The 15,873-nt window shown below is 36.9% G+C and overlaps 1 protein-coding gene across 2 annotated transcripts in view; it reads right to left on the bottom strand.

Annotated features, from left to right (window-relative positions):
- CTF18 (P-loop containing nucleoside triphosphate hydrolases superfamily protein) overlaps window positions 1-15,873 on the bottom strand; it is a 245,805-nt gene that overhangs the window by 50,301 nt on the left and 179,631 nt on the right. For both annotated transcript variants that reach the window (XM_089439756.1, XM_089439755.1), the window contains exons 9-12: window positions 10,906-11,019; window positions 10,720-10,781; window positions 10,447-10,491; window positions 10,112-10,185 (exon numbers count right to left, since the gene is read on the bottom strand). In XM_089439756.1, coding sequence (XP_089295882.1) covers window positions 10,112-10,185; window positions 10,447-10,491; window positions 10,720-10,781; window positions 10,906-11,019 — 295 coding nt within the window. The remainder of the gene's footprint in view (window positions 1-10,111; window positions 10,186-10,446; window positions 10,492-10,719; window positions 10,782-10,905; window positions 11,020-15,873) is intronic.

The raw sequence follows: 15,873 nt of genomic DNA, 5'->3' as shown, positions 1-15,873 counted from the left end.
CTCCAAGTTTGAGGCAAATCCGACAATGGAATCTCGAGATATAGCAAGCCCTAGCCATAAGACCAATTCTTGCCCTAGGTTGATTTTGGTCAGTGTCCTCACTTGGATCATTGCATTCAAATCTAAAAAGAAAACTTGTCCTTTGATCCTATTCTCTCGCCTAATTAGGTCAAGCTCCTCCTTGGTTGATCAACTCCATACCCCTAACCTAGTTTCGGTCCACTTGGGTTTTTTGTAGTCCTGCAACTCAAATTTCACGAGGATTGCATAGAATCCATTTCTTCACAAGGATCCTTAAGCCTAGGAAGCCCCTTGTCAAGGCATATCCTCCCTCCACCCCTAGGTCTAGGCATCCTCATATCCCTTCTTAGAGAGCCAATCACATTGCTTTCAAAGCAAGCAAGCCAATTACTTGAGCCTCTATTGTGAATAGGCTTTAGGAATCACCCTACATCCTATCATTGATCCATATATTCTAGTGATTCCTCTCATACCGGGACTCCTCCCATTGATGAAAGTCGGTAAAGAGCAGGGAGCTTTAGATGAGGTGACAGTGGGCTATCACTCCATTGTTGCCCCTTGACCTAGTAGTTGCTCTATAGGATCCCCTCTTAGGGCCCCTACTAGTTTGAGCAGTAACAGACCCAAAACATACAGTGACAAACCACTATAAATAGTAAATGAACTCGACCTGTTTTGTGTCCATCATAAGAAGTTTCGATCTGAAGCTACAAGGAAAGATGGGAGTGCGAGATACATAAAAGAAGGATCCATACTACTGTAGAAGTAAGAAAATACAAGCAAAAGTCTAGTGAAGAAGTCTGTAATTAATCAGCGAAGGAGCAATAGGTACAAAATGAAAGTTACAGACCGAAAATTCTGGTTATCTATTGCAAGACTGAAGATTTTGTTGTCTATTGCAGAAAGGTTGTTGTTTGGTTATTCATTTCAAGACCAAAGTCTAACAACATGGTGCAGAACCAAAGTACACTAAGAACTAGAAAACTTTGGTCTAGAAGAAGACCGAGACCCTGGACTAATGAAGAAATCTGCATTATTAAATATCAGTTGGAAGGTTAACTTGATGGCTGGAGGAGGTTGAGTCAAAGGTCTTGGAGTGTCTCAATTTGATTTAGATCTACTAGTGGAAGAGTTTGACTGGGTTTTCCCCTTCATAGGGGTTTTGCCCTGGCTGAGTGCCTATCTTTGGTGTCTTTATTGTCTTCGTGTTTGGCATTTATCTTGATGATGAAAAGAACATAACAACAATAATAAAGAAAAAAATACAATAATCACAAGAACTTGTCAAAGTATTAGAGAAATCAAACTAAAGAACTTGTCTATATGCTGCCCTATATTTTCTCAACATGGAATCAGAGCTAAGGTCAAGGTTAAAGGCATCTAAGAAGATCATTTATGGTTGAAAAATGATGTCTCATGTCTAGCCACCAAGGAGGAAGACTGAATTAGAATAACTCATTTCTGAACTTGATTAGGCCACAGACTTGGGAAAATGTTGAGAAATCAATGCTTACAGGAATTAAGATTTGGTTCCTCTTTCTTGATAATTATTTGTGATTTATGTTGCCTTCTTTCACTTCTTTGTTAGTTTACATTTCATCAAGCAATTACCAAATTAAATGTACATGAAGACCACAAGAACAAGAGACAAAAGATGTAGGCACTCGGCCTGGGCAAAACCCCTCCAAGGGGAAAACCAGTCCAACTCTCCCACTAGTAGATTCAAATCAAGATGAGATAATCCAAGACCCTTTAAACCTAGACAAAGACCTCCTCCAATCACCAAGTCAACCCTTCCTTCTAGTAGATGATCCCTGCCAAAGTCTCTGTGTCAGCTTCTCAGATGCAACTTCAATCCAGAATTTTGGATCTGCGGTAGATTCAAAAATTTTTGGACCCAGTTATACTCCAGTAACTTCGCACATGTGAGAGAGAGATGCCCAAAAACTATGTTCTTGTCTTCCCCAACTTCTTTGTTCTTTCTCCTCAACTTCGCTCTTCTTTTCTGTCTCTTTCTCTTGTAAATCGAACTTGTTGAGTGTGTGCTTCAAATGAGTCGAGTTGTCTCTCTATATATACTCTTTTTGTTGGGTCGAATAGCCCTAATCCAGGCTAACTTCATGAGGACAGGGCCGACTTGGTGTGGAGGTGACAAATGACAATTTTGACTCAAAAATAATTCTTTTTACATGATACAAAAGCCCAAGAAGGGTCTAATAAAAATGACAATGACTCTATTGACTCGTGAAAAAACCTAGAAGCCTTCAATGGAGGCTTTAACCTAGAAAATAAATAAAAGAGCATGAAACCCATGCTTCAAAATATTTTTTCTTTACAATAAATTTATTTTTCTCTTTCTTTTCATCAAATATAATTATGAAGACCGACACTAGTTACATTCTTCAACACTCCCTCTTAACTAGGGAGGTATTCATAATTACATACATATATAGGTACATGGAAGATCTCAAAATGATATGAACTATGAAGAGTCATAGCACACGCAGTGCTACAGATTAGATACTTGAGCAGGGTACTCTAACCAGTTGGGACTAAGGTGTACTCAAGATTGCTAATTGTGCTAAGAAGCATTACTCTTGTCTTTGAGTAGTTCTCTACTTGTCACATTTTCTGCCACTGTTGAGTTTTGAGCAATTTTCTCTTGTGGTTGAGATTGTTATTAATTTATTGTTTAAGTACTCCATTGTTGTAATTGAAGATCATTGTGATTAAAGTACTTAAGAACATTAAGTAATCTCACCTTAAGAGCACTCATCCATCTCTTGCACTTGCATTCTAAGATTAGCCTCTTGCATTAATGAATTTACTTCCAAGCATAAGCTTGGTTGATAGAGATATAGGCCCACCTTTCTCATCTAGCTTGAGGAGCCTAGCACCTCCTTAGTGGTTTACACGGTGACCTTGCAGTCGTCAGAGCCACAATCCTTGCAGCACCAAAGGCATCGGGTGGTTAGAACATAAGGGGAGGTATCATTCACCAGGCCCTAGCCTGCTCCCCTTTGGATTCTCCCTCACAACCTACTCTAAAGACTAGCTTCAAAACAGTTAAGAGGAAGGATACACTCAGATAGGCATATAACTTAAAATCAACCAAGGTTTTGCATTTCACCTACATTGTAGGATTTGCATTTCATATAGGATAGTGAAGCATCCTTAAGCAACAATTTTTCATCTGGTAACTTGGTAATAATTTGTTTTAAGCAAGTAGTTGACTCCATTCAATGCACTGGTCTTCATAATAAATCTAATCAAATGACTTAACTTGCTAATTCAACCAAGTTGCGAGGCCATTCAGTTGTGTCTCTCGGACTTGTTGGTTGTCAACAAGTCTCTCATCTTCACATTTCATAGGGACTACCCCCCATAGCTTATTGTAGGGAGACGGCTAAAACGAAGAGGGCAGGGATCAGAGTGACAGCCCTCGCCCAGAGTCGTTGTCGCATTTGCGGTGTACAATCAGGGGACAACAGGACACACATTTGATGGATTATCATTTGAAATATCTCAAAAAGGGCAGAGAAGAAGTGGAGGGTCGAAATTTGAAAGAGAGGGTTTCTTCTTGAGCTAGAATTTGTAGAAGATTTGCTTTGGTACATCTCTTGTTGTTGGTATCTTGTTGATGGATCTGCAAGAAAGAAGGAAGGCTTGACTTGGCCTCTAGAGGTGGAAGTTTTGTGTGGTTATGGATCTTGGATATCTCATTTGGTCTGATTCTATAAGAAGAGAATTTTCTGGGTTTTACCCTTGGAGGGGTTTTGCCCTGGCTTGGAGGCTATATCTTGTGTTCTATGTTTTTCTTGTGATCTTCATGTTTACGTTTTGATAATTGTTTGATGAAGAAGAACATAATTAAATAAATAAGAAGCCAACAAATTTCACAAATAGTTATCAAGGAAAGGAAAATCTAATTTAATCATAAAGCCTCCTGATCTTCCAACAATAACGAATTAAAGTAAGCATCTTCAACGAATAATAGAAAAGTGAAAAAATATAAAAAGTATATATACATATAACGTCCCAAAAGTAGTGAAGTGGAAACAACAAGAGAAAGGAAGTAGCAATTGAAAATATGGAATACACACAAGCTTGTAAATGTAGAATCATAAGCAACAACCACTATCTCATTGGACATAAGCAACACATTAAGGGGTTTGAAAATAATATATGTAGTTGAATGATCACTAATACAAGGGCATCAAGCAGATTTGATTACATTTTATTACTTCTGAATGTTTCCACTTCCAAGCAATAGCTTGGTTAGACTCAAGTTTCTAATGTAACTCAAGACTCATCAAGTGCTCAAAAACAGTTTGGGGGTTGTTACCCACCCATGTGGGTAACCCCTAGGAGAAAAAAAAATTCTCCAATTGTTGCAACTTGCCAACCAGCAGCGCTATGATGATCCACAAATAGCTATCCTTAAATGCCTCTATTCTGTGCTCCAATGAGTGCTCTATTTCATCTAGCCTACTCCTCCAGTGAAGGTGTATCAGTTATCACCTATTATAAGGTACATTAACCACTTCTGTATTCAAATGCTTTCATGTAATGTTTAAGGGCATTTTAGCACAAATTAAATTGGATGATATACCACTTTTCGTTGTACTCTTGTGCCCATGCTTCACCTTGGTGGTCATCTCTTGTGCTTAGTCTAGTGTAACCATCCTTGAGGCCTTTCCTTCACTATCAAGGAGGGGCACAAATATGTAACTACAACTGAAGTTGCCTGTCCACAATAATGCAAATTTTAACATATTCCATCAGTCATCAGTATATTAATTCCTTGTTTTCCTCATCCTTGAGTAGGGGCGTAAGAACTTTGGCCTAAGAGGTTGATGCAGCACAAAGAAAAGAAAGAGCATGAGCCAGCATGTTAAAATGCAAAAGATTGTCATGGATGTATGAAAGTGCATGGACAAAATCCTAGCCTAAGTTCTACCCCCCTCACCAGCCATCACCCAATTCATCGCTAACGCATGAGCTATATAAATAAAAGAGCTTTGATTATCCGAAACCCAAAGAGCAATTTAACACTTCATCTTTAAGATGTCAGAAATGAATCAGTAAAAGCTTGTAACCAAAGTTATATCTACGAAAAAAAAAAACAATAAAGAGAAAGGCACAAAAGAAGGGTTGTAAAAATAGGCCAAGGAAAGGGATAACTTGAGTTCCATGATTACTCCCTGTTCACACAATAATGCTCATGGATGTCGGAATTCACAACTAGTACAAAGACTAGCATTCTCCATAAAATAAACTCCTACTATGTCATTGACCGCTTACACCTGTTGATTGATGGGTCGTGACTCATGACATACTATACTATGTAGTCATTTGAATATAGTATGAAGACTTTTTGAACTCTAGAGATCATTTCGAATCTCCATATTTACATATTTACTTTCAAAACATTATTTCTATGCATCCTAGAACATATATGTCGATGTAACTTTTTTATCTACATCCAATACCAGCGTAGATACATCTTAACTCCAAATCTATCAAGCGCTGAGAGGGATCAAATCTCTGAGGTGCAAACCTCTTTTTTGAGTGCAAAACTTCAAGAAAGGTTTGCACCTCGAGAGATTTGATCCCTCTCGGAGCTTGATAGATCCAGAGTTAAGATGGATCTACGCTGGTTTTAGTCGTGTGCAGCCAAAGAAAATCTAACGAACATATGATTAATTTTATCAATAATATGTAAATTCATCTAATATTAATATAATCATTTTAAATATGCTAAATATGTCTCAGATTAATCTGGTCATTTTAATTTTAAATTTGCTTAGTTACCTCAGTTTGTTGAGATGATAAATATTGTTAATAACTTTAATGATGAAAAATGATGAAATAAAAATTTTGAATGTAAAGTGACAATGTAATAGTGTTGAATGATAGAAAATGTGAATAATAAGAATATAGTCAATTACAAATAGTCTTCATTGTGATTAATCTCAAACTATTTTCTTCTACTATTCTTATTGTCACCCTTGTTACTTTTGTCATCTTTTCATATCGATTGTCATATTTTCATATCGATTATATGAAAAGGACAATTAAATCATAAACCATTTAAATCTTTAGCTCGAGCTATTGTAGTAAACATCATACCTTGTCTCTCTTTCTCTCCAATATTAATAGGTTGAATTACTATAACACAAAGCCAATGTACATTGTCAATAATGTTTTGTGATTACATTGAAATTAACACACGATGTTAATCCAATCACTTTAAAATTAGTGTACCATTATACATTCAATTACATCAAATCAGAAATCAACATCTACACTAAAATCAATGCATCTAATGCAAGCAATCAAATAAGATTAGAAAACAAAATTTACACTCAAATCAATGCATCTAGTGCAAGTAAGCAAATAAGATTATAAACCAACATCTACACTGAAATCAATACATCTAGAGCAAGCAATCAAATAGGATTAGAAATCATTATCTACACTGAAATCAATGCATCTAGTGCAAGCAATCAAATAGGATTAAAAATCATTGTCTACACTGAAATCAATGCATCTAGTGCAAGCAATCAAATAGGATTAGAAATCACTATCTACACTGAAATCAATGCATTTAGTGCAAGCAATCAAATAGGAATAGAAATCATATACATTTAAATCAACGCATCAAGTGCAAGCAATCAAATATTATTAGAAATCAACATCTACATTGAAATAAATGCATCTAGTGCAAGCAATCAAATAGGATTAGAAATCACCATCTACACTGAAATCAATGTTGCATTTAGTGGAAGCAATTAAATAGGATTAGAAATCATCTACATTGAAATCAATGCATCTAGTGCAAGCAATCAAATATCATTAGAAATCAACATCTACACTAAAATCAATGCATCTAGTGCAAGCAAGAAAATAGGATTAGAAATCACCATCTACACTGAAATCAATGCATCTAGTGCAAGAAATATTCTTCCCTCTCTCCCCCTTCATATATATCTATATCTCCCTCCATCTCTCCTTCTTTGTCTCTCTATCTCAACCCCCCAAACACACACGCTCTCTCACTCCATATATATCAATCTCTCTATCCCTTCCTCCCTCTCTCCATCTCTCTCTTCTTCTCTCTCTTAACTTTCCATCTATATCTCTATCTCCCTTTGTCTCTCTATATCACCCCCAAAACATACACTCTCTTTCTCCAATATATCTATCTATCCCTCCCTCCTCCTCTCCCTCTCTCTATCTCTTCCCTTTCTCTCCCTCTCCCCCGCTTCTATCTTTCTTCCCTCCCGCTATCCTCTATCCCTCTCTCTCTATCTTCCTTATCACTCCCTCTCTCTCTATCTTCCTTATCACTCCCTCTCTCTCTCTCCGCCTTTCTCTCTCTCTATTTCTTTCTTCTTACCTCCCTCTCTCTCTATCTTCCTTATCACTCCCTCTCTCTCTCTCTCTCTCACCTTTCTCTCTCTATTTCTTTCTTCTTACCTCCCTCTCTCTCACCCTCCAACTCCATCTCTCTTTCCTCTCTCTCTCTCTCTCTCTCTCTCTCTCTCCCAACTCTATTACTATATCTCTCCTCTCTCTTTATCTCCCCCATTCTCTCCATCTCTCCTCCTTTGTTTCTTTATCTCACCCCCAAACATACACACTCTCTCCCCGTCTCTCCCTTGTCACTCCCTCTCTCTCTTCACTTCTCGCTCTCTACGTATTTCTTCTTCCCTCTCTCCTCCTCTCTCTCAAGTCCACTCTCTCGTACTTCCTCCCTCTCTCTTTCTATCCTACCTCACTCTCTCTTCCCCCATCACTCTCTCTCTCTCTCTATCTATCTATCTATCTATCTATCTCTTTGCCCTCCAATCCTCTCTCTTCCCCCATCACTCTCATCCTCTCTCTCAAGTCTTGTCTCTCGTCCTTCCTCTCTCTCCCTTTCTCTCCTACCTCTCTCTCTCTCTCTCTCTCCAACTATGTTACTATATCCCCCCCTCTCCTTCTCTTCCCCCTTCTCTCTATCTCTCCTTCTTTGTCTCTTTATCTCACCCCTAAACATACACTCTCTCTCTCCATCTCTCCCTTGTCACTCCCTCTCTCTCTCCACTTATCACTCTCTGTCTTTCTTCTTCCCTCCCTCTCTCCCCCTCCAACTCCATCTCTCTATCCCTCCCTCTCTCTTCCTCTCTCGCAAGTCCTCTCTCTCATCCTTCCTCTCTCTCCCTTTCTCTCCTGCCTTCCTCTCTCTTCCCCCATCTCTCTCTCGCCTTCTCTCTCTCTCTCTCCGCCATCTTTCTCTCTTTTTCTCTCTCTCTTCCCTCCAATCCTCTCACTATCTCACTCCCTCTCTCCTTCTCTCTCTCTCTCCCCTCCATCTTTGTGTCTCCTTCTCCTTCTCTTACCCTTCTCTACCTCTCTCACTCATTCCCCCCCTTCTCTCTTCATTCCTCCTCTCCCCTCTCATTCAGTTTATCTCCATCTCTCCCTTGTCACTCCCCCTATGTCTCCACCTCTATCACTCTATGTCTTTGTTCTTCCCTCCCATATATTTCTAGAGTTAATATATATCATGATATATTAATATATATTATAATATAACAAATTTAATATTGTATTAATCCAAAGTTATTAAATTTAATAATATTAATATTAGGGTTAATAATGTTTTTAGCATGGTATTAACAATAATTTGGCCCATAAGCTTCACCTAAATAAAACCTCTTTTTTAGTGTTAGTAAGTATAAAGAGGTTTATGAAGTAAATATAAAAAGAGGTTTTATTTTTTTACCATGCCTCTTGTTTATTTATATTTTTATTTATTTATCATATCTCTTTTATTTACCATGGTATTTGGTGCATAGGCTTGGTATCTAATTAGATGTTGACTTCTAATCCTATTTGATGTATTTTTATTTATTTACCATACCTCTTTAAACTTCTTTTATATTTATTTATTTACCATACCTCTTTTATAAATATGGTATTTGGCCCCTAGTATTAATAATTATTTGTCCCCTAGGCTTCACCTAAATAAAACCTCTTTTTTGAGTTTTCGTAAATATAAATAGGTTTATGAAGTAAATAAAAAAAGAGGTTTTATTTATTACCAGACTTCTGGAATAAATATAAAAAAGGTTTATTTATTTACCATACCTCTAGTTTATTTATATTTTTATTTATTTACCATACCTCTTTTTTGAGTGTTCATAAACCTCTTTATATTTTAAATTTATATTGTGTTTATACATAATAATAATTAGATTGATTTTTAAATAGGGCCGACATTAATTAAAAATGTTAAATGTTAAACATTATGTTTACATTTACATGTTTACATGTTTATGTGTTTATGTTTTTATGTGAGATCTACCACCATACTGGGCTGTAGAGCGCCTCTCAGCACAATAAATAGACAAACTTTGCATATTTGGTGTCTAGTAGTTTGGATTTACACTGGCATCCATTGTACATGAATATAGACTTTTTTATTACAATTCGCAAATTTTATATGTTTTTTATTCAACCAATTATCTTAATGGTTTTTTGTCCAATTCCAATCCAAGTCAGAAATTTTGGAATAACAGATCCACTCTTATTCCATTTCTGACTACTTTGACAATATCATAGATACAAACAGGAAAATCTCTTGGTCAAAAGATAAGCCTGTAAATGTTCTCATGGATGGTACCATCAAGGAAATAGGCAACAAGCAATCAAGGGTAGTTGCACGATCAAAAGGGAACACATCTAGACCAGCCTCTTCTTTCAAAATTTCCTATAAAGTTAAATTTCATGACCAACAAAGCATAGAAACATTTATGACCGCTTTGATCAAAACACAGAAACTGAAACAAAGTCAAATGAAAACACAGGAGCATAGAAAAATTACCTTGAAACATGGAAGAACATAATTATATTTTGGAATTCATAAACTCAATATCGTAGTCATGATAATAACACTTGAGCCAACATTATAGCAGATTTAGAATTTGTAGTTAAGTGGAAAATATCAAAAACATATAGTGCTTTCTAGTATGTTTTAATCACAATCGGTAGCACGAAAAATGTAATACATAAACCATTGTATAAGTGGCATCATTCATACCAGTAAATTCAGCCAGTGTAGTAAGCCCTTGCGCACTTGCCTTAAATCCTTCCTTTTGGCAAATATATTTAAGCCTGAACTAAAATAAATATTAAAAACTGCAGAAATTACAGCTTCAACTGAAAATAATGACTATATTAACATTCATTCAGCACACAATATCTCATGGCTATTAAATTGGAAGCAGGGAGAATCAGAATATCCAATGTAGTCTGGCTATTTTTTTAAAATCTCCTGAAAAAGGGTACAATTTAACAATTTTCATCAGCCAATTTCCATAGGGATTACTATAAAACAATTCAAATGCCACCTGTGAGGGGCACATTTTAATATACCTGCTTACTACTCGGCTAGCACTCGGTTGGACAAATGTATACACCCTGTACATAAACAGCCACAATGACAAAATGCATCATGTTTAGAAAACCTGAAAGTAGCAGATTATTGATTTTGAAAATAAACGATCTTATTTTTGCCAAACTACGGAAACAACATAATAAGTGAATTCCAATCTGAACAAAATGGTTTCAATTTTAAATGCAAAACAAAATGTATCCAAGTACAGGTCAACAGACAGCCTTGAACTGACAAGAATTAACAAATTATACCTGGCCACTTCCCGTAATGACCGCAAAGCAGGTGCAAATATATCATTGCAGATGCAAATCACCTTATATCATCATACTTAAGTTCATAAGAAACAAATTTCCTAACAATAATGCATAAAAAGCCAAGATACAAAACCTGTTTCAACTCTAATTATTATTTATAGTATGGATATCAATATTGCTCACCGGCCTTGACAGTCTACCAGTTTTCTTTGGGCCTTTCTTCTTGGTAGCCTTTACAGATTGTGCAATACTTCCATCATTTTCCTTGTCCAAAGTTGGCTTCTTCTCCGAGGAAATCTTCAAATGTTCATAATGATGAGAGTAGCAAACAAACATAGTCAACTAATAAGCTTCATATCAATTAGTTACCAAGGAAATAGTATACTAAGCCTACAGTAAAACAGTACCTGCAATCAAGAATTTATTGAAATCAACAATTGAAACAATGTAGACTGAGAAGTCCAATTTCTCAGGACTAGACGGTCATTGACATCAATCTACAGGAGAGTCACCATTGCATATAAGGAGATCGATGATTGCTAGTAAATCTCTAACAACACTGAAAATTTGAAGGAAGATTTTAGAAAGATATACAGTCTGAAATACCCGTCCACTATCTAGCTGGATTCAAATCATAATATAACTCATCATATGGACAGCTAGGAAATTCAGTAGCAAGAACAGCAAACGTATAACTTCCACACCTAAGATAACAACTTTTCTAATGGAAGGTACCAATTCATGTACCAATTTGTCTAATGCAAACATATATTCATTTTGCACCACTGGATCAGCATGTGGTTTTCTCCTAACCCCACCCCCAGGTGCTGGTTGAGCCAACCAAGATGGAGACTAATGTTTTGGTGTAAAGATATATGCTCGGGCATGGAGTGGAACATTCAGATTATCCCACCTTTTGACCATATTTATGAATATGATCATACAAGATTGCATTCCTTGGCTGAACAACATCTTTGATTTGGTCTACCATGCTGTCCATCTGCTCATAACCTCATACACCTCCTCAATCACCAGCTGATATGTATCTGCAAACCAAATCATACTGTAAATGGGTTTCGTGAACTGCAGAATATACCTAACCTGTTGCCAAAACTGCCCATCAAACACCATATCTTCCACCTCCTAAAATTCACGTCTGTCAGATGCATATATCACCCTGTCTTTCAGATCCTACCATGAATCACTTAGACATACTAGCCAATGCCTCTCTTACCTTGAAAAGGCACCTAAAGGTGAGATAATAACTAGCAAATCTGGTTTTTGCAATCTTATCGTCAAATGGCCTGCATTCAACATCAAGGGTGGGTGGGAATTGTAATCCAATGCTCTCTCTTTTTGGTCTGTTGTCCATCTTCTGGGGGATGTTGTGCATAGGGTCACCTCTATTAATATCGGTGTCCACAAACCCTCTCACTTCTTTATCTCAGCAATAATCAATCATCTATTTGAATTGGATATTCCCACACCAACTCCCACTTGTATCTCAGTCACCTTCACTCCTAACCTAAGTCACAGGACACGTCCTCCAGGGTCCCGTGTCCCGTATTTTACGTACTGGACACGAAAACGGCCCTAATACGTGTCGAATACGGTTTTTATCGTGTCCTGTAAAATGGAATACGTATTCGCCGGTTTTCGTCATGTCCTGAATTTGGAAAACGCGTATTTCGTTGGTAGAAAACATTCCCTGCATAAGCTGCAATTTTTTTTGAAAGAAACAAATAATTTTTGAGTGGGGTAGCTTAATGATCAAGTCTAGGCCCTAGTATTGATATGCTATTCATGGTAATGTTAAATTCTTAAAGTAAAAGTGACATTCTCCTTAATCTTCATTTTCATCCTTTTACTTAAATTTTTAACATTACCATGAAATGACTCAGGATGTTTGAGAGTGGTTCCGGCCTCATTGGATTTCATATGGAGAAAGTAGAATTTTAGATTTCATTCAAAATGCAGCAGACTTATCAGTTTTTCAGGATTTCAGGATTTCAGGATTGGGAGATTGTAATGTTTCCAGGTGACACCCCCTGCCCAGGCTACCCCTGCCACCAGTAGAGGACGTGGTCTACCTCCTATAACTCCTACTTCTAGTTCTTCAGCTTCTAGAGCATAGCAAAATCCACTGCCAACTCCACCAACACCGGCATCTACATCTAGAGGGAAAGGGAAAGCTGTGGCATTTTCTCGCAAGAGGGGCAGAGGAAATCAATAGGATTAGACTTCAATTATTTTCTTATGTGCTTGTAAGTTGTACATGAACAATGAACATTGAATATTCAAGAATCAAGACCAAGCATATCACATTCTAATTTCTAAATAGTAAATTTTGATTCTATTTATTTTTTTAAAGTGAACTATGAACTTTGAGAAGTAATTATATTTTAATTTGATTAGATAAGCTGCAACCTGCAATTTAATATGGATAAAAAACTATATTTCACTATATATATATATATATATATATATGATTAAATATATATAAAACGTGTCCCCCGTGTCCTATTTCCAGGTCGCTGCGTTTCGTATTGAATACTCGTATTTACGTGTCCCCCGTGTCTCGTGTCATGTGACTTAGCTCCTAACTATACTTGGGTTGGGAATTCATCAACCCTCTGTCATTGTTGTTTCAGCCATAGCAGCCACCCTATGTATCGAGCTGCAAATTTATAAACCCACTATCACCATGTATTAAATCTTCCTTCTAAGTTGCACTCTCTCATGTGCATCTGTCTTAGCTATTCACACCAATGTTATCAGAACCGGACTGGTCATCAAACCGGTAGACCCCCTGGACTGAGAACCGTTCAGAACCGAACCGGAACCAGCCACAAAAACCGGACCAAAAAGCCAGTCAACCAAAAACACATAAAATATTCAAATTTTAAAGAAAAACATATATATTCATTTGCAATCATATGAATCCAAACCATTTATAGCAAATAAGCAAAAGTTCCCATTTATATAGCATGTAAGGATGCACATAACCAAAATAACATTGAGTGCAATCGATCTCTAAACTGAAAATACATCAAAAAAGGCCCCAGATGGCCTCTAGAATCCAAAAAAACTCATGCTACAGAAAATACCTGCATATCATCAAAAAGTTTGCCTATATTGGGATCTCCGTCATCAATATCACCCTCCAAACATTAAAATAAGTTAGAAAATGCTTAGCAAGTCAATTCAAGATTTTCTTTGAGTAATGGGTACATTTTTAGTAGTTTCATGATGGAGTAATTTAACAACCAATGCCACTAACATCAAGGTACATAGAGGGCTTGGTGCTCTTGATCAAATACTAGTTCCATACCCTCGTACATGACAAAATCCAATGGAAATGTTGCAATTCCCCCAATCCTGAAATCCTGAAAATACTATTAAGTCTGCTAGATTTTGAGTGGAATCTAAGATTCTACTTTCTCCATATGAAATCCAATGAGTTCAGAACCACTCTCAAACATCTTGAGTCATTGAATGGTAATGTTAAAAAGTTGAGTAAAAGGAGAATGTCACTTTTACTTTAAGAAGTTAAAATTACCATGAACTGCGTAGCAATAGTAGGGCCATAAACTTGAATATTAGGCACCTACGGTGGGCCAATAGCTAGCTAAGAGATAAAGAAATTAGAAAAAATTAGAAAAAAAAAAAAGAACAGGCCCCACATGCTGCGTTGTATGCAGCTTTACTGAACTGACCAGTTCGGTGAAAATGGTCAGTTTAGTATCGAACCGGCCAAAAATTGTTGAGGAGGCTGGTCCAAACAAGTTTCGCCCTCCAATCAGTCGAACTAGCCAATTCAGACCGGTTCGGTCTGGTTCTGATAACATTGATTCACATAGCCACACCCCTTTTGGAATAAAGCTTTTTCAATTGTGTTTAAGATCTCATAAATATTTGGAGCTAGATCTTCATATCCTCATTTCAGATATGGTTGATCTTATTAGAGTTCAGTAATCCCACCTCTTTTCTTCTACAAGATATTTCATCCAACGCTTCTTCATCAAATGGGAAAATCAATGGCAACATTCTTCATGTGGATGTGCAATATGGATGGGTGTCTTCTAGCACTCCTCTACCAGATAAGTAGTCTTGTGACATTGTTTTCCAGCAGATAAGCAGCTTGGTTGCAGTGTTCTTTCAACAGCTGAACAGTTTGAACTTTGGTGTTGATAGTCTTCTACGAGATGAGTTCTTGTTACTTCTATACAACATTTTTCTTCCAGTGCTTCTTCGTTATATGAGCAATTTAGTGTCCTATTATCCTAGAGGATGAGAAATTCAATGCTAACATTCTACCGAAAGATGAATGTGTTCACATTTGTATTGAGTTGGGTAATTTAAAACCCACTCCCTCTAGCTCCAGCGATGATCGACACTATACTAAGTTGGGTGTGCCCACTCGCTTTGGAACTTGTTACCGTAAAATCTAGCAGGCCTAATGCAAAGCCTCACTAGGCAAATCCAAACCTTGTGGCAGCAAGATATCAGCCACCACTGTCACCTCAGTGGCCTCTCTCCAGCTATTTAGTGGTGAACAAACCAAAAGGGAGGCTTCCCTACGTATGGAATCTAGATCACCTAAAACATACTCAATAAGAAGATTCAGGGCGATGCATAGGTCTAATGATTGGGATAGGGTACTGGCAGAGCCAAGGGGGCTAAGATGTTCTTCACCAAAGTTCAAGCATTATCCTTACACTAATTAGAGAGTCGTTATAAGTGAGGGTTTGATGGATTTTCGGTGATATGGTATGCATTGTCATATAAAAACTAGAAGAAATGGCCTTATAATGATAAATAAATGAGGGATCTAGACTATCAATTAAATATGTAAGGTTTAGGGTTTGCAATGGAGCTCTTATGGCTTAAACATGCATAAAACAACAAGTTAATGATGATGTCAGCCCTAGAAGTAGGGTTTTACACTAAAATAAATGCTATATTTTGTTTTTTATCATTTATTTAATGCAATCCCTACTTAAAGGGAAACAACACATCAAATAGAAATACGTTTTAGCAATATTTCAAAAAACAATAACCCTAGGTATCCAGAATTTTACTAAGGAAAGAGAAAATAGTTAAAGTACAAAGATTGATCACCACCACCTAAACTAGTGCCTTGATCTAAAT

The sequence above is a fragment of the Pinus tabuliformis genome, chromosome 9 (assembly GCF_031772625.1).
Source record: "Pinus tabuliformis cultivar Carrire ecotype Pingquan chromosome 9, CPIR1, whole genome shotgun sequence".
Taxonomy (NCBI): domain Eukaryota; kingdom Viridiplantae; phylum Streptophyta; class Pinopsida; order Pinales; family Pinaceae; genus Pinus; species Pinus tabuliformis.
Note: the sequence above shows the minus strand (reverse complement) of the source record. Positions and strands in the feature narration are given on the sequence as shown.